At 36.2% G+C, this 22,840-nt stretch overlaps 2 protein-coding genes and 1 long non-coding RNA gene across 5 annotated transcripts; 2 read left to right on the top strand and 1 right to left on the bottom strand.

Annotated features, from left to right (window-relative positions):
* The first annotated feature begins 84 nt into the window (after positions 1–84).
* On the top strand, positions 85–2,537 carry LOC114530748. Its single transcript, XR_003687786.1, has 3 exons — positions 85–136; positions 1,516–1,648; positions 1,758–2,537. It is a non-coding gene; the product is annotated as an uncharacterized LOC114530748 (long non-coding RNA).
* A 6,684-nt stretch (positions 2,538–9,221) lies between these two features.
* On the top strand, positions 9,222–12,922 carry LOC114530744. Of its 2 annotated transcripts, none has more exons than XM_028552359.1 (5): positions 9,222–9,307; positions 10,153–10,305; positions 10,420–10,521; positions 11,016–11,184; positions 12,464–12,922. In XM_028552359.1, exons 1-5 carry the CDS (start codon positions 9,275–9,277, stop codon positions 12,718–12,720), a joined length of 714 nt encoding a protein of 237 aa, XP_028408160.1. In that variant the 5' UTR covers positions 9,222–9,274; the 3' UTR covers positions 12,721–12,922. The 2 variants fall into 2 exon arrangements, with proteins under 2 accessions (XP_028408160.1, XP_028408159.1); XM_028552358.1 differs by lacking the exon at positions 9,222–9,307 and adding an exon at positions 9,865–10,015.
* Positions 12,923–15,922: 3,000 nt separating this feature from the next.
* LOC114530747 lies at positions 15,923–18,704 on the bottom strand. Of its 2 annotated transcripts, none has more exons than XM_028552363.1 (6): positions 18,636–18,704; positions 18,254–18,361; positions 18,047–18,148; positions 16,803–16,974; positions 16,629–16,661; positions 15,923–16,261 (listed from the first exon to the last, which is right to left on the bottom strand). In XM_028552363.1, the coding sequence occupies exons 2-6, from the start codon at positions 18,293–18,295 to the stop codon at positions 16,017–16,019; spliced, it is 594 nt and encodes a 197-aa protein (XP_028408164.1). In that variant the 5' UTR covers positions 18,296–18,361; positions 18,636–18,704; the 3' UTR covers positions 15,923–16,016. The 2 variants fall into 2 exon arrangements, with proteins under 2 accessions (XP_028408164.1, XP_028408165.1); XM_028552364.1 differs by lacking the exon at positions 18,636–18,704 and adding an exon at positions 18,473–18,525.
* Positions 18,705–22,840: the final 4,136 nt, after the last annotated feature.

A 22,840-nucleotide genomic window follows, 5' to 3' on the forward strand; every position in this document is an offset into this window, starting at 1 on the left:
CAAACGCTTTTACAAAAGAGTTCGCGAAATTACAGTTGAATTCCTGACCTTATATCATTGAAGTACAAACTTTCACTCTCTTATGTGTGTTCGTTGCAGAGTTCCATTCATGCAAAGAAATAAAGCAGAGTCAAAGGTAAGATTTATGACGACTGGAGTTCGGAAATTTCCAAACTTCCTTTCCGGCGATACAAACTGCGGAAGTGAGGCAGGGAGGAATTCCGTTTTGAACTAAATTTTTAATACTACATGTAACAGGAGTAGTCGAAATTTAACCATTCTTATTGGGTTACTGGAAATGTTAAAGAATTCTGGTTCTTCTAAAACGAAATTCCTCCTTGTTTCTAAGTAACGGTACATTACATGACATTAAAATATATAGTGTGATATAACGAACAATTTCATTGGCTAACGAGCGTGCATTGTTTGGCCATAATGCAAGCTTGTACTTTTTGAAATTTTCCCGCCTCTTGTTAAAAAGAAATTATGGTCCAAAATTTCACAAAACAAGTTAAAATTTTGAACATAAACACCAATTAAAAATGCAATAGTCTAGTTCTTCGGGAAACCAAAGCGCTAATGGCGGCTAAGAAAGGTTTACAAAAATGTCAGGAAGAGAGCTGAACTTCTTGCTGTGAAGTCTCTTGATGAAAACGAACCGTACTGTTTCTGTCGCTAGGCAACTTCTTGAATAACATGTAGAGAGAATTCCATGATTGATATAATAGTTAAATTTTGTCGCTGCCCTGTTAAATATTTTTTATATCAGAGAGTTTGGGAAACATCACGGCAACCGCAACGGCAAAATACATTCACCTAGAGAAAATACGAGTTAGTATCGACTTAATTCCCACTTCAAGTTTCCTCTTTCTCTAAAACAGTTATTAACTATTATAAATATGGTCGATCAGCAAAAATTGCGTTAAGACTCCAAACAACATCCAACACATTAACTGTTGCCGCGTTGTCATGCACCGTGAAATTGGTCACATTGTCGTTTCAGTAACTACGGCAATTTGCAACGTTAAAAGCCACGTAATTTACATTTTCTTTTGTCTTAAAGTATCATTGTAGATGAGCACGTTGCGCGGTTGTCGTTGCCGTTGTTCTTCCCAAACTCTCTACTATAAAAGAATTAAAAAAGCTCGTCTCGTGCCTTTATGGTGTAATAATGCACGATGAGGAAATATTGGGAGAATACGAGAGAAGGTTGTAAAACACGAGTTTAAAACACGAGTTGTAAAACACGAGTGTTTTACAAGCTTCTCGAGTATTCCTTCAACATTCCCCCGAGTGAATCGTTTTTTAATTCTTAATAAAAGGCAAGAGTATAAAAAAAAAATTCTAAAAAAAAATTCTGTGTATTCATATCTTCGTCTTTTGCCCAAATGATTTCTTCTTTGCGCTATTGTTCGTATATATAACATATGTAAACAAGAATATATGAATATAAACCCCCCAAATAAGCGGTATAGCTACGGCCTGAATAATAGTTAATGTGTATTTATTTTGTAGTTCGTCTGCAAGTGGCCTTTACCAAATCAGTGTTGGGAAAAATCAAACGACAGATGTGTACTGCGAGATGTCGTCTATCCGAGGTTGTTCTGGTGGTGGGTGGACGATGGTGATGAAAATTGATGGAAGGAAGGTGATAACTCAATCATGATGTTTCATGAACTTGCGGAGCATAAACTTGTTTTCTCATTAGTTATATCCATACGTGTCGGGGTGGACGATAATTTTAGTCTTTTTTATAGGATACGTTCCGATACAACTCCAGTTATTGGACGAACAAGAGCGTTTACAATGATAATGACCGTGGAAAAAAAGGAGGTTTTGACAACATAGAATTCAAGGGACAAACATTTTGGAAAACTTCATTCAATGAAATTTGTGTTGTCATGAAATATGGTGGTCAACTAAGATACTTATCTTTCTCATATCCAGCATTGTCGCTGTATAGTCTGTTTGCAGACGGCAGGTATCAACAAACCCACATCGGCCGTTCAAATTGGAGGCAACTCATCTACCGCTCATCCTTACAGCGTCACTGCAACAGAGAGGGATTTAACGTGTACTCTACAGATATAAATGTACGAGTTCGGTTGGGCCTGATAGCAAACCAGCAAGAGCACTGTGACTCCCCTGATTCTTTTATAGGTCTGGGAGGTGGGGGTATCAAACAATATTGTAGTACCCGTATTGCTACTCTTAACACCGCCGGAAATTATGCAATTTGTCAACCAGACAAGGGAGAAAAGAACGCGAAAGCAATGGGATACCTATTGGTTCGTTAAAACACATTATTGAAAAAGACAACTGATTTATGTTTATTAACCATAATGGCAAGGAATTATCACTAAGGGCGTAATTTTCGTACACGCGAATCGGAATTTTTTTAAACATTTGCTTTATAGAAATAGACATCGCGTTTATAAAACATATATAGTCTACTGAGTCGACATCATTACATTAACATTGCATAGAATAGTATAATCGAAATGGTAGTTTTCAATCGATAATAAAGTTAATCATACATGTCCAATACTGTTATACTTCGTAAACTGCATTTTCGTTTTGTGACATTTTTCACGGATCGATACTGATGGTACGTAAGACGGGACATACAAACGGACAGGACTGACGTACGAACCGTACGAATGGAAAAAACCCAGTCACCATTTGTAAATTTATTAACGAGTGCGCTCCTTTAGAGTACGATATCCGCATACACGCACGAAACAACTGTCGATTCGTTCAATCCGTACCAACCGTACGAATGAAAAACGTTCATATACCAATCGAAAAAATTCAACACTGCACTGTTTCCGCTATACGTCTAACCCCCTGTGGAGTACGATATCCCCATACACGAAGCGACTTTCGATTCGTACCATCCGTACCAACCGTACGAATGGAAAACGTGCATTTACCAATCGTAAATAACACCGTTTCCGCTATACGCTTAGATCCCTTTTGAGGACGATACCAATACACGAGTTGTTAAAATAACTCGCTAGATATCGCTTCAATATATTTTACCCAAAATATGCCTTATCAATACAATAGACTATTTACTGATGTATAATATTCCTTGTTCTCAAGAAAAATACGAGCAATATAACATGCTGTTATTAAAAGCCGCAAGATATCACTGCAATATATTGCACATAACACTATATAGGTATACAGCTCTTTCTCAAGACAAAAACGAGCGATATACGCGCATTCTCGATAAAACCAGCAAGATGTAATATGACAACATGCATGCAATGTTCCCCTCTGCATGCAATAACTGTATATGCGTCATACAAAAAAAATATTTTACAAAGCTTTACTTTACTAAATACGTGCATGCAGCACTCAAGATAACTGCCTGTATATCAGTGTTAATTTTTATATGTAGCTAGCATTCCTCGTTCTCAAAAAAAACACCATAACCGGCGATATCAAATCGATTAAATAGTGCATGTATATTTTTAATGGAAAACTTTCATTTACCAACCGCTATACGCATAGACATAGTCATAGATTCTCTTGCAGTATGAAATCAAAACACGCGTTTTAATATAACATTCGTTGTTATTAAAATCCGCAAAATGTTAATGCATTATATATAGCACACAACTTCACAAGATATGTCTATTAATAAAATAGAGATGTCTTTAAGTTAAAGACAAAACGTTACAAATGTATTTTTTTAAACTCTGAATTGTTTTGATGGCTTTCATAAATGTTATAATTATGTTGGGCTCTCATATTTATCATAAGAAGTCGTTTTCCGCCTGGCAAATCTCTAGCTACGATATTAAAATAGACTTGTTCATGGCCAGAAATTGCGGACATGGAATATGCAGATTGCCGTAGCAAATTTGCATATCTGTTCAAATATTATTCGTTTGCAGAACTAAAAATTATATTGCGCATTCTTAAATTTCGCAAAATTAAGGAAAACCATTGCATCTTTGCAATTTGCCCTGGTTGTTTCTTGTAATTCGTGTCATATTAAAGATCCTGAGTTAATATTTTGCTGGTAAAGGTTTATGTCGGCTCTGCATTTTTATTTTATTTGTACGCTATTACGGTTTTCGTTTTATATGGTATTCAACGTGATAAATGACCAAAACTTTGTTTTGAAAATGCAGGACGAATACTGATAAAACATTTTGAAATACTGTCTCAAAATATTAAGATTAACTTTCTCTGCAACGAGCAATTAAGGCAAATTATAATCGACCACCTAAAGCTGTATTTATAGCGTTTAGTACTGTGCACATTACAGTTTACTATAAGCTCACGAAGCTTTATTTTGACACCATATGCAAATTTAGGCGGAAGTAGAATGTTAATTATGTCCGAATTTTCTGGCCATGATATGTAGCTACTATATAACGACGAAACAATCCATTCGACAATGACATAAGGAGGGCAGCCGTTATTTAAAAAATAAAGGAACAGCGTTAATTTAAACGTATCTTTATCACAAATTGTTTTCGATCGACAACCTTTTCGGGGACAAACCTTAGTCGCATCACTCGCATGGTGTTAAATTACTTTATACCAATGGACACAGCCTGTTTACGGATCGTAAACGAACAGTCCATTCGATACCAATGGTATTGATCGACAAACTTTTCAGAGACCTATCCTAGACACATCTTCCCTAGTTACGAATCGACACAGTTTGTTTACGGATCGTAAACTAACAGTCCATTCGACAAAAATGGTACGGATCGACAAGCTTTTCAGATACCTATCCTAGACACATCTGGCCCAATTTACGAATCGACACAATTCAGTTGTTTACGGATCGTAAACTAACAGTCCATTCGACACAAATGGTACGGATCGACAAACTTTTCAGAGGCCTCTCCTAGACACATATCGCCCTATTTACGAATCGACACAGTCTGTTTACGGATCGTAAACTAACAGTCCATTCGACACAAATGGTACGGAGTGACAAACTTTTCAGAGCCCTATCCTGGACACATCTAGATCTTCCCTATATTTACGAATCGACACAGTCTGTTTACGGATCGTAAACTAACAGTCCATTCGACACAAATGGTACGGATTGACAAACTTTTCAGAGCCCTATCCTAGACACATCTAGATCTTCCCTATATATATTTACGAATCGACACAGTCTGTTTACGGATCGTAAACTAACAGTCCATTCGACACAAATGGTACGGATCGACAACCTTTACAGAGGCCTATCCTAGACACATCTTCCCTATTTACGAATCGACAAAGTCTGTTTACGGATCGTAGACAAGCCGTCCATTCGATACCAATGGTACGGATCGTCGATCGACAACCTTTTCAGAGGCCTATCCCAGACACATCTGGCCCAATTTACGAATCGACACAGTCTGTTTACGGATCGTAAACGAACAGTCCATTCGACACCAATGGTACGGATCGACAATCGCTTCATCGCTTTATCCTATAGACACAACTTGCCCTATTTACAAAATTAATGGACACAGTCTGTTTGGTGATACAGCTGCTTACGCCTTAGACACATGCTAGTTTCCATGTCTCATGTTCCAGTCGACAAAATGCGTTTACGAATCGACATAGTCTATTTACGGATCACAAACTAAGAGTCTATTCGATACCAATAGTACGAATGGTTGCTTACTTCTAACGAATAGATCGAAATGAACGAACGATCGAACGACCCGTATGCTTGCAACAGTATTGGACAACCATCAAGTTAATTGGTCAAGCAAATAAAATTTTAAGTTATCATGCCACTGTCCGGAATCCTATATAATTTATTCTATGTTTGTTTTTGTTTAAGTCATAAACATATTGCGTAATAGAACATGACGTAAGTGTCATATGATCATCTCCCACTTGTTGATGTTCTTGTTTTCAACGCCACTTCTTGTAAAGGCAAAAGATGTTATAATAAATGTTTAGGATATCAATCCCATGCACTTATAGTCATGAGTTCATGACTAATATGCTAATAGTTTTTCTAAAGATTATTCGCCAACTTTCGCTATCTTTAAAATCCGGAACGGGGAACCAATAACGGGGAAACGGGAACGGGAGACTCAGGAATCTAAAAAATCCGGACTACATGCAATCTCGGGAAATTTTAAAGCCCGTAACGAAAATCTTCGGAATCTTTTATCTATAACAGAATTGTATATTGTATTTAATCAATATCATAATTGTCTATTGCATTTAAAAATTCCTTTTAATATATATTACTAATTTACTTTAAAATCTCGAATTGTAACTGAGCTTAATAACTGATGTACATGCATTGTATATTTTTTACCTAAAAAGGGTAATAAAGATTATTATTACCTAGTAACCAAGGTTATTATCGTAGGAACCGAGCGCGGACTGGGCTTAATGGCAGCGAAGGGCCTAAGAGGGGCTCATAACTCTGGATCGACTGAAGAAAAGGAGCGGATATAGCGAAGAACGCGACCACGCAAGGAACCATTAGCGTAGTTAACGCCAGCATGAAAAGCACGGTGCAGCCTTCCTCAAACGCAAAGCACGGTTAGGTTACCTCGACTGAACAGTCGGTTCTGCAGTGTGATAAAGCTAAGTGCAGACTTCGGGTGGCCAGGTCCGGACTAAGCATGCTCACGTGATGCGGACCTAAATCCAAGTAACTGATAGTGTCAGGGTCGCGGCCACGTCTGTACCTAACCATCCACACGGGTAAGTATAGTGACGTTCGAGATTAATTAAACAAGCAAGAACTAAGCAACGATAACCCTTGTGATAACCCTTCTTTATTTTATAAGAATGCTTTTGATGAGGTAAATCATAATCTCGTGGAATCCGTATTTGGCTACATCACATACCCCGCTTATTGAGTAAAAACTCAAGCAACTTTAGAATATCAATTATCGCATCCAATTTCAACGCTCCTTTAATTTATGTTGCAGGGTAGTGGTGTTTTGTCCATTATTGTTCAATCTTTGTTTCATTAGTTAAATTTCAACACTTTCGTTGAACACATAAAGTCAGACAAATATCGTCAAATCGGTTTTTCGTATAAACTTTTAAGCCCAGTTGATTGGTTCTAATTCGCAGGGGACGCCGCCGTAATTACAACTCAAGAGGCTGAAAATCAACACCTCCTAAACCGTTTCGCAAATTGGTGTCAATGGTCTGACATGATTGTCCGGCCATATTTGGCATAGAAAATCCTCACTAAATCTGTCCAATATCTACCGTTAGTTAATATCTACCTATAAGTTAATTATCAATAACAGTCTTATACCAACTATTGAACTCGTAAAATCTTTTTGCTATTTAGAGAGATACCTCGACTTCGAAATGTCTAATAGTGAACATAAATTGGAACTCATCTCTACTCTAACAAATAATTACAGAAAGTAACTATCCATGAGATTTGCAAATTGCCAGGGACAATTTGCGTTTAAGAATACTGGCTCAACTACAAAAGAAAGTGTCACATAAGGGATCAACTGGCAGCCGAAAGCTCGTCATTAATAAATATAATCGACCAGAGAACGTCTCAATTTTTATTACTTCACATATGTATTCAATTAAATATTAAAACATATATTTGATTGTTGCATGGTTACCAACCACAGTTTTAATATAAATAGTTGGTAGCAGTTTCCTGTTTATGAATATGACATGGTGTCTAATGTAATGTGCATGTGAGCATGTCCGTTTCAGAAGGGTAAGGTTGGCAGGATGAAAAATAATGTACCAGTTTATTGTATAATTGACTTTGACTCTTTAAGCTTTCAGATGTATTTGCTCCACTCTGTCGGTAAACCTGAATGAGCTATCGTTGCAATGATTGCATTGCTTGCAATTCTCCTTTGATATTACCAACATACGATTCTTTTTGGGTATCGTTTCTTAAAGTTGAGATTCGCATGCCTCCTGTCTCGTGTAATATCAAGCATAATATTAATACAGACAGGGTCAATACAAGGTCATCACTTAGGCGTCTTTATATACTCCTGTATACGCAGGAAAGTTGAAATCGTTATGAATTTTACTCAGTATATGTAATTCTCTGATGGCAAGTACAAGTTCATGCAGTTCAAGTGAGACATATTTTTAGTTAATGTTGACACTAGAGGAGCATATTTTTAGTTAATGCAGACACAATGGAAGGGAGCAACTGATCTATTATCTGGATGCAACCTTATTGTTGGATTCTGGCAGTCATTATCAATCAGCATGATCTACCGACTGATTGATTAGTCAGCTTGCTGTGTATAATCACATCCCCAACCATGCTGCAGACATCCGAACAAAAAACGTGATTTTTTTTAAGATTTTTCGTATAAGCTAGTGCGACTGCATGTCATTGACAGGTTATATAGCTAATACTTTTTAGCAAGTCATATTTGTAAGAAACTTTAAATCAGGGAGCTTGTACTGGATTATATCAGTGGAGTACATACTGGAACGCAAATGATTACGTACGCGAATGAGCTTTCTCAAATACCGCTTGAAAGATTGTTATACACATGCTAACGATAGCGTTCATTTGCACGCAGCTGTATCGAAACCGAACTTTTAACATGCAGCAATTGTGCGTTATATATATCCTGACCAGTGATTTTATTTTTATAAAGCTGGGATATTAATATTTAGCTTTCTGGCTATAAAAGTTCTTCCATGTCATATACATAATTAAAGAAATTACCCAAATATCGTGTTTCAAAAATTCTCCGTGGAAAACTACATTCTTCTACCGTTGGAAATTGAATAAATAGGTGTTGTAAGTGACCCAGACACTTTATTTTCAAAACGCGAGACCAAATATTTTCAACGTTACGGCTTTCCGCGATGCCTGTTTTTAACTTAAAAAGGAAAAACTGTTTGTATTACTATAGAAGACCTGAAGACGTAGCTGAAATAATCTTTAAATGAGCTTCGGAAATATTGAAACGATGTTGATATATTCTCTTGCATAGGATCAATTTATTTTTGGTTTATATGGAAGTTGAGCGTAGAAATGAGGGTCGAAAAACATCATGGTGCCGATCGTGGTTATTTCTGGCCATCACTAACCACAGGATCTTTATTTCCTTTGCCGGACATCTGAAACATGACGGGAAAGTTTAGAGCAATATCAGGCACACAGGAAGATGACTAACCAATTAAAGTGAGTCCATGCTGATTGTGCTGACTAGCTACTTCCGATGATGACACATGCATGCCCTTGAAATAATTCGTGTTTTCATTTGATAATGGATCATGCAGCTGTCATTCGTAGCTCCCTTAGTCGCGACAAACAAACATGGAACAAAAGCTGAAGGTCCAAAAAAGAAAGGTGAATTTGATCATTAACACACTATAATTCATGTTGAACTGCAAAATTTGTATATTCTACAGTAGTGCTTTACATCCTGCAAAAAAAGTTCTATTATAAATATGAGTTTGGCGCATGTAGCTATATATATTATACTAACAACATGGTGCCGAGGATAGTTATTTCTGGCCATCATTAACCACGGGATCTTTTTATCCATTGCCGGACGTCTGAAACATGGCGGGAAAGTTTAGAGCAATATCAGACACACAGGAAGATGACTAACCAATTAAAGTGAGTTCTTGCTAATTTTGCTGAAAATCTGGTGACAACATGCAGTACTTTATTGTAGACATCCTGTAATTACAAAACAATTGAAAACAATTGTGCAAATGTCTCGTTTAGCCTTAATCATTTGAATTCTTCCTTGGTTTTTATAGCCTTATATTCTTTCTTGTGCTTTTCCGCCCGGTTTTAATTTTAAAATGCACACAAGAAGTTATCTCCCTACCGTGCTCATTCAGACGTCCGGCCATCGATAATGAGATCTAATTACTTAGAACTTAGTACGATCCACATTCTAGTCTGCAAGTCCTCCGAATTTTGGATTGCTATAAAGTGTCTGAAAAAAGTTTTGCTACGAAAGCTGAAGAAATGGATAAGGCAGCAATTTATTTTGTTTTTACTTTGTTGGTGATCTTCGAGTTGTATTCTGTCGTTTGTTCCGAGGTTTGGATATAGTTAAATTGAGGACCGTTTATTATGTTAAATAGTATATCGAATTCTACTATTGCATGTATCATTGTGGCTAAGTGTATGAAAAAAATGTAATGTATAAATATCTTAATCTCACCATGTCCTTTTAGACGGATGACGCAAATTTTGAGATGCGTATAAATGAGAGAGGAACTCGTTTTACTGAAAAGATCCAAGTCGGTGAAAACGAGAATACTGTTTTCTTCGACGTTCCAAAGCACAACAACGTTAATCGTTCTGAAGTGTTGAACGATTTCAATCTGGTAAACAGTATAAATATGTATATTGACGTTGGATGAACTTTTCTTTGTTAGAAAAACTCCATGCCTGTAGTTATTTAGCTAATACCAACATAATAGATTTTTTTCCTATTACAGGGCTTAACAATTACCCGCGTACCAGATGTGGGCATATGTCACATTAAACCATTGGAAAAAGGTTTGTCAAATCCTGGAAAATTGAAAGATGACATGAATTATGTGAGTTTCAAAATTAATATACTTGTTTCCTAGATTTCATTGTTAATATACTCAAATTCAAAGTCAGTACTCGTGCTTTCGTTAAAAAGATTTTTATCGGGTACAACAGCGTGTAACTATAAACCATGAAATGTTCAGAATTAGCATGATTCAGAGATAATTGATCCCAAAGTGTGCGTAAAGGCGATTGCAAAGAATTTCATGTTTGGGATTGGCAATGCAATAAATTCATCGAATTCCGAATTCCCTGTGGGAAATTGACGCGGTTACGTAATTCGAAGTGGCAGATCGAGTTTCCTCTGGAAAACACGTGTAATTAAATGTGAACACGTAAACGTTTCCCGTTCACTTTGTTTTATATGTATTTGTATGAATTATCGGGTAAAAATTTACAGTACATATACTTCTACGAATTATCCTCCTCTTAATTTGCAAGCAACTTCTCAGTTTTTATACAAGCATTTTTTCAATAAGATCTTTTTTCCTGGTTATAGATAAAGAAAATGAATGGTTGGGGGGAAAGAAACTCAAGTGTTTTAGTGAGTTCCACTGAATGGACTATTGATAAACAACTGGTGAAGAAATACTTAAATCCTACGGTGGCTACGTTTTGCGGTGATTTGCCAGTTTACAGTTTGAAAGAAATCACCAAAGATGGAAATGGTATGGAATAACTATCATCACCTACATACGGAAATGACATTCCGAGATTTAATAACACATCCTCGCATAAAAATGAATTATAATGTGCTTTACAAATATTAAAAGTTAAAATATATATATTTGAATATCTAACTATTTTACAAGATGGCTCAAAATTTATATTACAATAAAAAAATTACGTGTTTAATTAATGTGCTAATCATGCTAGGAAACAATCAGTTTTTATACCTATCCATTCTACATTAAAGGAAGAAAATTGTTCAATGTTCCTCAGTAATAAGTTATATCGATGTTCGTTTAATATCGTCGCGATAAGCGGCCGCCTGACGCTGATGAATAATATTAATCATGAAAAAATAATAATAAATTATGCGCATGCGCAAAACAGCTATAAACGTCCAACGAACTTGATACAATTTGATCTAAATTTGATGTCCATGATAGAACATGCAAGACTTTGTGAAAATGAACACCCAGCGGAATTAGTGCCCTCTACTAATAGCGTTTCGCGATGACGGGAAAATCTTTCTACCAAAATAAAATAGCCTACTGTTCCCTACTCTTTTTCAGCAAGAGCTAATAGTTGGCTACATCGAACACCGCGGAAAAATGTCTGATAAAATATAAGTTAAGAAAAGGCAAAAATATACAAGACGGCCAGACAGAACATAAATTAAAAGCCTTCTAGCATTTAGAGTATCGAATGAACAGGAATTCACGGTAAATTTTCCTTTTTTTACGGGATGGCTTAATTAGAGTATTTTTCGAAAACAAAAGTTTAAACCTAAAAGTTAAGAAAACCCGCAAAAAGTTAAGCTTTCTAATCTATTTAAATTGTAAAATACATCTTAATTTTCAATCATTGAGAACACGCAAACGTCTCGTATCTGGCGACATATTTTTTTTTAATAAAACGTGTCTCAATTAAAAGTTCGGAAACTGTCATTGCTTATTTGATAAACAAAATGTTTGAGACGAAAAATTTGTTAACAGTCACCTTTTACAGGTGTTTTTCTAGGATGCCACTTCTAGGACTCTCTGGACGTTTTTTTCTCTTAGTTTCTGTAATGCAGTGTTTATTTATGTCCTCGAAATATGGATTTGAAGACAGGAGTGAAATCACTCCATTTTACCGCTATTTTTGGCCTTCGGAAACGCTCGGAACCGCTTTTTAATTCTTTACAGGTAGAGTTGTCGCGTGCGCAGACGTTTTTCCGCGGTGTTGCTACATCTAGATGGACGACGCAAAGTGTGATGCATTCTCATTTTAACGTTTTAGATCAAAGTCAAAGAAAGCGTACAGCATCCGAATTTCAGTTTTGCCCGGAGGTAATGAAGCAAAAGAACAAACCACGGCCATGTAATCCTGACAAATGGATACTGAATTGCAAGTTCGTAATATCAGGAACATGCGTCTGGTGGGCAAAATGTGCTTTCCCAATCGTAAATGTCAACTTCAACTTGAAAAATTGCAACTTTAATCACAACTGGAGTTCCGTTATGTGTTGTGTTCCTCTCTGTCCACCAACCAAGTGATGCTACATGCAAGGACTGATGAACGATGACGAGTATTAACTAAGTGCATATTTAGCGATATATATCTACACAATGAATAGACATTACATGTAAGGGATTGACTACTAATCATAGCCATAGTTATTTCATGGCTTAGATTTACGCAAAACGGGGAATAAAAATTTAAATAAAAGCATTATTAATTATAATAACTTGTAGGTACACCACGTAAGTATTAAATACTGCAAAGCTTTCGGTCCGTTAACCCGGACCTTCATCAGTGCAATTGTATTTTATTTTGTTTTTTATTGTATTGCACTGATGAAGGTCCGGGTTAACGGACCGAAAGCTTTGCAGTATTTAATACTTACGTGGTGTACCTACAAGTTATTATAATTACTAAAGTCGCCATGCAATCATACAAGAAAATTAAAAGCATTATTGTTTTCTTTAAGAATAAGACTAACAGTGAACAGACACCGGCATGCGTAATATCTGGGATAATCCTGGAAACAGCTAACAACACTGTGAAAGGCATGCACCGGGCTGCAAGACTGGTCTGCATTTCGGCTGAACGGATGTTCTCCATTGTCCGGTTTATTTCTAGCGTAGGGCCTCCTTTAAAATTCCTGCTTTGCTCACTACGCTCGACTTCAGAATTTGTAGCGATTTAGTATTTAGTATCGAAAAACGATTTAGTATTCTTATTCGTACCTGCCCTATAGGCCTTGATAGATTGTGGTCGGCAACTATTGCAATGTACAATTTTTTGTAGAATGTTGAGCAACTTTTTGCATTTTGATGAACCTTTAGCCTTTAACGCTTAAATAAAGCATCTCTTTAAATTTACTATAACAATCTTACTATCAAGGACTACTGGCAGTATAGCTACATGATCAACTGGCTGGACAGACTTGCAGGGATGCAACACATAACTGATCACCATTTCTGAGATATTTGACTTGCAAAGCACAATTTTCATAACAAACGGCTCTGTCGGATGAGAAAATCTTGCAATCTAATATCAAATCATTGGGATTACATCTTGCGGTTAAAGCTTTCATTGGCAACGCCTCTGGACAAAAATGATACGAGCGGTCTGTGTAACGTTTTGTTCTACTGCCAGTTCTACCTACAATGTCAAAAAGGAAACGTAATGAGAAAGTGTATAGTATGCAGGTAAATGTGCACAGTAGTGAACAACAAGCGATTTCATAAACAATGCTTGCGCGTACCTCTGGAAGCTATCTACAATATGTAAACAATATTTTCACCACTCCGTCCTCTAACCCGATATAAATTTCTTCAAATATCCACTGTATTTTTTGATCGAATGGTTTAAACAATTATGAAGATCTTTACAGCAAAAAGTCTTAATACAGTGAACGTAGATGAAGGGCAAAATCTTCCTCGATCATTTACACAATCAATTTTGTTCTGTCTACGTGAGAGATACAGATTTCAGTAAGATTTCATATAAGTATTTCCTAGTTCTTTTCATACCATTTTCATCTTTTGTAATTTCTTGCATGCTGTAAACAGGCAGTCTTCCGCAAAATTTAACCACTTGTGACTTGTGGTTTCAAATCCTTCGTCTAGCTCCAATCGTTCATCAATGGTCCATTCAGATGAACTCATGCCAAACAAACCAGATTTTTCATCCGTCGAGTCACTGAATATTTTTAATGCAGCTATTAATAGTACAAGTGATGTTTAAACATTTTGCCAAATTTTGGATGAACTACCTGGCGAGTATGTACTGGCGAGTATGTACTATTGTACCTTATGAATTCTTCAAATTGAAAACAATTGTAATGAGCCGAGTTTACTTCACACACAACGTGGTTTAGATCCAACTCTCTCATTAAATATTTTACTTTTGTTGATATACTCTCGTTCTATATAGGGCCTGTACGCTTCCTTTAATTATCCAGAGTACTATATTATTATTATCAACTGCTGATCAATGGTCCGCTCAGTGGTGCATCCGCAGCAACTTACTTCTCCTTTTTCCATTAGTGTTAGCCTACACCCACAGTTAACTCATTATCTGATATCCGACCGTTACACACGTTTAGTTAAAAGCCCCGCTATATATATGCGGTCGGTTGATTTTGTAAACCTTCGTAGGCTACGATTTTGGCATTAATTGCGCTCCTATTTGTTCTATTATTACCTCTTTTTTAGTCACAATTATATTAGGTGTGGGTCTTTTTAAAAAACGACAGTTTTGACTTCGGAAACCGATCTTACGGTTGCGAGTAGATTTGTGTGGATTTTCGTTGTGGGGTTGGGTTACGTTCGAGGTTGGGGTTAGGGCTCTCCTTATACGGTCCGGGTTAGGGTTTCGTTTGAAAAGTGGGTTATGTTGTTTGTTTCCACGTTGTGGGAGGCGCGAGACGGCGGAGGCGGGAGTATTGGTAAGGATAGGGGGAGAGTAGGATGATTCTGGGGAATAATGAGTGGTAATGGTAGATTGTTTGAATTGTGGCAAATTGCTGCCGGTTTAATGACATAGCTTAGACAGAGAGTAAACAATAGATACAGAGCTGGAACTAGGTGGCGAATAGCATTAAATATGTTGATATTCAGTAGGGTGTAAAGTAGGGAAGAAGGCTAATATTCATAATACATTAATGTTAGCAGACCACTAAAAATAGGTCTCAAACGGAATAAAGCTTTAACGGAAACATACAAGTATTTTAATTTCTCAATTTTTGTTATACAAAGTGTAAAATTAAGGTGGTGGTAAAAACTGAGGGACATGTCGCAGCTCTCGGAAGCTTTCGTCCAATTGGATAATGTTTTTCTATGCTTTCTAAAGAACGAAGCTTTGCTATTGGTTGAAACAGAAATGTATTATAAAGTTCAGCCAATGAAAATCATGCTTGCGAGGAGCTGCGACTCCAAAAAACTGAATCGTTATTGTCATTTATTCTTTCACCCGCCAGCATTCAGTGGCGGATTCAGGGTTAGGAAGAATAAATTACTATAGCTAAAAATCGTAATCGCATTGGTAGATTTTTATTTAAAAATATTCTTTAGAAATTCATGACCAATGGCGTTCTAATGAAAGTATTTTGAATTTAAAATTATAAGTAATTTGCTCTGCCTAACCTACGAGCCGCTACTGCCCGGCAGCTATATAGGCTTTGACGGGTTTTGCTCGACAACTTTTGAGTAAATTTTGTAGTTTTGAGCAACTTTTTTTTACTTTGACGAACTTGAAGCTTTTAAAGATTGAAGCCACTTTCAACGTTTATAAATTTTTAAACACAACTGATCTATATATCAAAGCCTACGGGCAGTATACACGATCAACTGGTTGGACAGGAAGGACTGCAACACACAAGTGATGAAAATCTGCTAGAAAAACGGCAGTTTCTAATATTTCTGTTGAGACGTTTGACTGGCAAAGCACAATTTTCATAACAGTCGGCTCTTGTGGATGGTTTAAATTTGCAATTGAGTATCCAGTTGTCGGGGTTACATTTGGAAGACATCTTCGCCCCTGGACAAAGTTTAAACTGGGGTGAGCGTTTTCTTCTACTGCCAGTTCTATCTACAATGTCAAAAAACGGAGACGTGATCTGATTAGAAAGCCTGTAGTATGGAGGTGAATGTGCGAAGTATTAAATGAATGTAAAAGTTGCCATTTTTGAGTGGTTGTGTGCAGTATTGTATGTTAATGTCTGCAGTTATGAATTTGAATATGTGCAGTACATACCACTTAATAACCAAATTTGAGGTCATAATTAATGAATGTTAACGGTGTGTAGTATATATAATGTGATTTTGCAGTATTGAATGTGAATGTAAAGTGCAGTGTGTGCAGTATTGAATGCGAGTGTTGCAGTAATGAACATGTGAGTATTGAATGTGAATGTGTACATTTTGGGTCCAAAATACTCAAAGCTACTTACACATACCAAACGATTTCATAAATAATGCTTCCGCGTCACCTATAATAAAGTGTAAACAATACATTTTCACCACTCTTTCCTCTAACCGGACGGATAAGTTTCATCAAATATCCACTGTGTTTATGAGACTCATTAAAGCAAAGATGAAAAGTCTTAAGTATTTTCTAGTTATCTCCGTACCATTTTCATCTTTGGTAATTTCTTTCATACTGTAAACAGGCATTGTGCCGCAAAATTTAACCACTTGTGGTTTCAAATATTTTGTCTCCAATCGTTTATCAATGGTCCATTCAGATGCACTAGGACCCAACAAACCAGATTTTCCATCCAACGAGGCATTCAATTTTTTTAACTATATGAAGAAAAAATCGAATCCAGATTCGACTAACAGGTGTATGCGATAATTGAGGGAAGAGGTGCGTACTCGTGTAATCGTTGCACACGATTAATGTATTTTTTTGCTTGCGATAGCATTTTCAAAAAAAACTTGTAAAAAATCATAGAACTAACTATATGAATTGCGTAAAGGATTATATCCTATTACTACGTTAATCGCTGATTTACGCAACCGTCCGGAAGTGAACACCGCACTCGAAAACATAATACAGCGTCTTTTAAAATTCCTTATGTCCCGGCATTCTGGAGAGACGGACAGACGAATGTTTCATCCAAATCGAAATTTTGTTTCAATCGTACCAATACAAAAAATAATAATATTTAGAAAAGCAGAGGAATTTATACTTTGAATTTAAATCTTGGATTGGACGGACTGCAAACTAGAGTCGATAAAATAAATATTATTATTACTTGTTTAAAAGAATTCAGAGCCTCTGATTGGCTAATACCCATGTGTGAAATCGTCATGTCAAACGTGTGACGTCATAACATATAATACGACTTTTTGACGTGTAATAAATAGCCTTGGCTGAGGTTGATAATGACAAACTAGGGCTTGACAATTCTTCATATCATGTGAAAACCGAATTCAATAATTGTGAAATATTCTTGTAATTTTGTATGGTGATATCACAATATAGGTAAATTAGCTGGTAATCTACACCACGTAAGTATTTAATACTGCAAAGCTTTCGGTTTGTTAACCCGGGCCTTCATCAGTGAAATTGATTGCATTTGATTGAATCACATTGAGTCATTGATTACAGCAATACTAATATTTAGGGAAAAAACTTTGACATAGGCATCCATGTTGAATTTAAGTGTTGGTTTGAGTCGGAATTGAGTAAATTTTAGAGTGGATTGAATAAATATTTTATTTGAGTTTGATCTAATCGGATTACTTTGATTCGCATTGTAACTGGATTCCAATTGCAAATATAATCAAACGGTCGATATAATTAAAGAGCTCAATCTGAATTCACCACCTTTGTGAAATATTACATGCATGTAAAATTTAGTTAACTCACAAAATCCATATAAGCTTTCAATTTTTCAGGATTTGGCAAGCTTTTCTCCAATGGTTTGACGTGGCATATACCCAAGTCAAGTACACGGGTAATTGTTAAGCCCTGTAATGCAGATAATATACATTGAAGATGTAAGATCGTAAAAAATGCTAACGCTCTTTTCAATTCAGTCGTTCAAAAAAAGTTTATTTCCACAAAATTAATTACCAGATTGAAGTCGTTCAGAACTTCATTGTACTTTGGGACCATAAATGAAGCAGTATTCGTTTCTACTCTGATCTTTTCATTAAAATAATGACTTCCTCCTTCATCAGTCTAGAAATACAAGATTGGCGATTAAATTAAATTTTCATTTTCAATAATGCGATAGTAAAAATATAAAATATTTCACATCTGGAATAGTACACAATATAAGTATTCTCAAACCTTAACTTAAGAATTGCCATCAGACAAAAAACAAAGATTATTGTTGGTTTATTCATTGTTGCTTTTCCAACAAAACCTTTTTATGACACTTTATGGGTATTCAAATACTCTGAAGACATGTACAGCTAGTGGCAAGAATATGAAGACTAAAACTCGTCTCAACCTGTATTTATAGCAGCGCTTTTTCAGCATGTCCTCTTTGTTTAGTGCCGGACGTCTGCGAGAATCCCCCATGCTTCAGACGACCGGAAGATGAAGTTTGATATCGCACGCACCAAGCTGACTATGTAATCGAATTAGGTTGGACAACGCTGATCGTGCTGACCCGCAACTACTTCAGAAGAGATCACATGATTCACCGAACTGTCGATGTTAACATGGATGTCTAATGTAATGTGCCTGTGAGCATGTCCGTTTCAGAAGGGTAATGTTGGCAGGATGAAGAATAATACGCCAGTTTATTCATGGTTGATCTTTGACTCTTTATGCTTCCAGATGTATTTGCTCAAGTCTGTCGTTTAACCTGAATGAGCTATCGTTGCAATGATTATATCTTGTTTGGAATTGTATCTCGGTATAATCCAATATAGAATTCTTTTTGGGTATCCTTTCTAATGCTGAAATCCTCATGTCTCATGCCTCGCGTAATATCCAGTAAATACAAGGTCTTCATTGCAATTTATCCACTTATTGTCGGACGATGCTGGCAGTCATTATCAATCACCATGATCTACCGACTGATTAATTGATTTGTCAGCTTGCAGTGTATGATTACATTCGGTCATTTCCAACCATGATTCAGACATCCAAACAAAAAAACGGTATTTTTTTAAAGATTTTTCGTATAAGCTATAGTGCGACTGCATGTCATTGGCAGGTTATATACTTTTCTAACAAGTCATCTTTGAAAGAAACTTTAAATCAGGGAACTTAATTCAGTTAATTGTACAGGATTATATCAGTGGGGACCTGTGGGCTGCATACTGAAACGCAAATAATTACGCGAATGAGCTTTCTTAAATACCGCTTGAAAGATTGTTATACACATGCTAACAATAGGCAATAGCGTTCATTTGCATGCAGGATGTATGGAAACCGAACTTTTAGCATGCAGCAATTGTGCGTTGTACATCCTGACTAGTGATTATATTTTTATACAGCCGGAAAAATTAATATTTAGCTTTCTGCCTATAATAGTTCTTCCATGTCATATATAATTGAATAAATTTCCCAAATATCGTGTTTCAAAAATTCTCTCTGGAGATTAACCACATTCTTCCAGCGTTGGAAATTCTAAAGTTCAGTTCAGGTAAGAAATACTTCTTAGTTAATGCTGACACTAGGGGAGCTATGGAAGGGAGCGACTGTTCAGTCTGTTCTATTATCTGGATGCAACGTTATTGTCGGATGCTGGCAGTCGTCATCAAACAGCATAATCTAACTGATTGATTTGTCAGCTTGTTGTTGTGTATAATCACATTCCCAGCCATGCCTCAGACATCCGAACAAAAAGCGTGATTTTTTTAAGGATTTTCGTGTAAGCTAGTGCTATTGTATGTTATTGACAGGTTGCATTACTTGTATATGCTTTTCTAGCAAGCCATCTTTGTGAGAAACTTTAAATCAGGAACTTGTACTGGATTATATCAGTGGAGTACATACTGAAACGTATGCGAATGAGCTTTCTCAAATACCGCTTGAAAGATTGTTATACACATGCTAACAATAGGCAATAGCGTTCTTTTGCATGTAGGATGTATCGAAACCGAACTTTTAACATGCAGCAATTGTGCGTTATATAAGTAAAGTAAAAAGCAAATTCCGAACAAACAAGACATCTTGAGAATCAAAATATAATTCAAACAAGACACAGATTGAAACTGCAAATTTTCGACTTTAATACAAAGTCATCTTCAGACAGAATGAAATACAATACTTTACAACGCATATATATACAACACAGAGAGAGAGAGAGAGCGCACGTATACGTGTCAATCCAGCATGTGGGCGGAAGGCTGGTAAACCAAGCAGAGCGAAACATGATAAGGTTGTGAATAAAACTAAACATGTATGCTATATATTTACAACAATATGTTAGATAGATTAATTTAAGGAAAGAATATCCTGCATGACTAGTGGTTGTATTTTTATATAGCTGGAAAATTAATATTTAGTTTCCTGGCTATAAAAGTTCTTCCATGTCATATATATAATTAAACAAATGACCCAAATATCGTGTTTCAAAAATTCTCTGTGGAAAACCTAATTCTTCCAGCGTTGGAAATTGAATGAATAGTATTGTAAATGACAAAGACACGTTTTCAAAACGCGAGATCGAATATTTTCAAAGTTAAGGCACTCCGACGCCTGTTTTTAACTTAAGAAAAGAAAAACTGTTTTTATTACTATAAAAGACGTAATAGCTTCCGAAATATTGAAAGTTGATACATTCTCTTGCATAAGATCAATTTATTTTTGGTTTATATAGAAGTTGAGCGTAGAAATGAGGGTCGAAAAAACAACATGATGCCGATGGTGGTTATTTCTGGCCATCACTAACCACGGGATCTTTTTATCCTTCGCCGGACGTCTGAAACATGGAGGGAAAGTTTAGAGCAATATCAGGCACACAGGATGATGACTAACCAATTAAAGTGAGTCCATGCTGATTTTGCTGACATGCAGCTACTTCCGATAATAACACATGCACTTGAGATAATTCGTGTTTTATTTCAAAATGGATCATGCAGCTGTTATTCGTAGCTCTCCTAGTTGCGACAAGCAAACATCGAACAAAAGCTGCAGGTTTGTGCTATTTACTGCCTTTACTGCTGTAAAACTCCCTTCGCTGCTTCAACTTGTGTAAATGTAAAGAAACTCGTGTTAAAATTGTAAAAATAAGTTAACATAATATCAGTATCTAAACATGATTTTTCAATAATTATGTTATCGGTGTTGCCCGATCGGATGGTTAAATTTTTAATCGCGTACAACAGCGGGTAACTATAAACCATGTAATATTCAGAATTAGCATGAATCAGTGATAATTGATCCCCAGGGGTGCGTAAGACGATTGGAAAGAATTTCATGTTTGGGATTGGCAATGCAATAAATTCAGTGAATTCAATTCCCTGTGGGTGAAGTAATTCGAAGTCGCAGAGTTTCATTTGGAAAATATGTGCATGCAAATATGAACACGTAAACGTCCACCGTTCATTTTGTCAGTTGGAAATATCGGGTAAAAATGTTAGCACATGCATACTCCTGCGAAATAGCCTCCCCTTAATTTTTAGGTAACCTCTCAATTTTTATACAACCATTTATTCAATAGGATCCTTTTTTCTCGTTATAAGTAAAGAATATGAATGGTTGGGAGGAAAAAAACTCAAGCATTTTAGTGAGTTCCACTGAATGGACTATTGATAAACAACATAGGCCTGATAGCAAACTAGCAAAGGCACTTTGGCACCCCTGACTATTTTATAGGTCTGGGAGGGGAGGGGAGGAGGGTATCACACCATATTGTAGTACCCATATATTGCTACTCTTAACACCGCCGGAAATTATGGAATTTGTTCACCAGACAACGGAGAAAAGAACGCTAAATCAATGGGATACCTATTGGTCCGTTAAAACACATTGAAAAAGACAACTGATTTATGCTTATTAACCATAATGGCAAGGAATTATGTCAAGGGCGTAATTTTCGTACCCGCGAATTGGGATTTTTTTGAACATTTTTTTTTAAACGGAATCTTTTATCTATATCACAATTGAATATTGTCTTTAATCAATATCATAATTGTCTATTTTATTCAAAAATTCCTCTTAATATAGTTTACTTTAAAATCTCGAATTGTAACTAACTTATGTAAACCCATTGTATATTTTTAACCTAAAATTGGTGATAAAGATTACTGTTCAAATGGCGGATATAGCGAGGAATGAGCACGTAAGGAAGCCATTATCGTAGTTAACGCCAGCAAGAGAAGTAGTCTGCGAGTTGGAAAAAAATTTCGGATCACGGTTCACCCCCCTTTAAACGCAAAGCACGGTTAGGTTACCTCCATTTGTTCAGTGTGATAAAGTGCAGATTTCGGGTGGCCTGGTTGTGATAACCTTAATTCTTGACCATATAAGAATGCATGCTTTTGCTGAAGTTGATCATAATCTCGTTGAATCCGTACTTGGCAATTATCACATACCCCGCTCATTTCAAAACACTGAGTAAAAGCTAAAACAACTTTAGAATATCAATTATCGCATCAAATTTCAACACCCCTTTAATTTTTGTTGGTGGTGGTGTTTTGCAAAGAGATTTCTTTTGTTCTTTATTATTCAACCTTTGTTTCATTAGTTTCAATACCT

This window comes from Dendronephthya gigantea, unplaced genomic scaffold (assembly GCF_004324835.1).
Source record: "Dendronephthya gigantea isolate DGI-Jeju-01 unplaced genomic scaffold, DenGig_1.0 000065F, whole genome shotgun sequence".
NCBI lineage: Eukaryota > Metazoa > Cnidaria > Anthozoa > Malacalcyonacea > Nephtheidae > Dendronephthya > Dendronephthya gigantea.

Excerpts from the sequence above, each read along its gene's own strand:
- LOC114530744 (XM_028552358.1), top strand. The coding sequence starts at position 9,941 with ATGGATAAGGCAGCAATTTATTTTGTTTTTACTTTGTTGGTGATCTTC. Across the intron at positions 10,016-10,152 it reads ATTCTGTCGTTTGTTCCGAG|ACGGATGACGCAAATTTTGA; the intron begins GTTTGGATATAG and ends ATGTCCTTTTAG. Across the intron at positions 10,522-11,015 it reads TGAAAGATGACATGAATTAT|ATAAAGAAAATGAATGGTTG; the intron begins GTGAGTTTCAAA and ends TCCTGGTTATAG.
- LOC114530747 (XM_028552363.1), bottom strand. The coding sequence starts at position 18,295 with ATGGTCCCAAAGTACAATGAAGTTCTGAACGACTTCAATCTG. Across the intron at positions 18,149-18,253 it reads TTCTGAACGACTTCAATCTG|GGCTTAACAATTACCCGTGT; the intron begins GTAATTAATTTT and ends TCTGCATTACAG. Across the intron at positions 16,662-16,802 it reads AATTACCAAAGATGAAAATG|GTGACGCGGAAGCATTATTT; the intron begins GTACGGAGATAA and ends ACTTTATTATAG.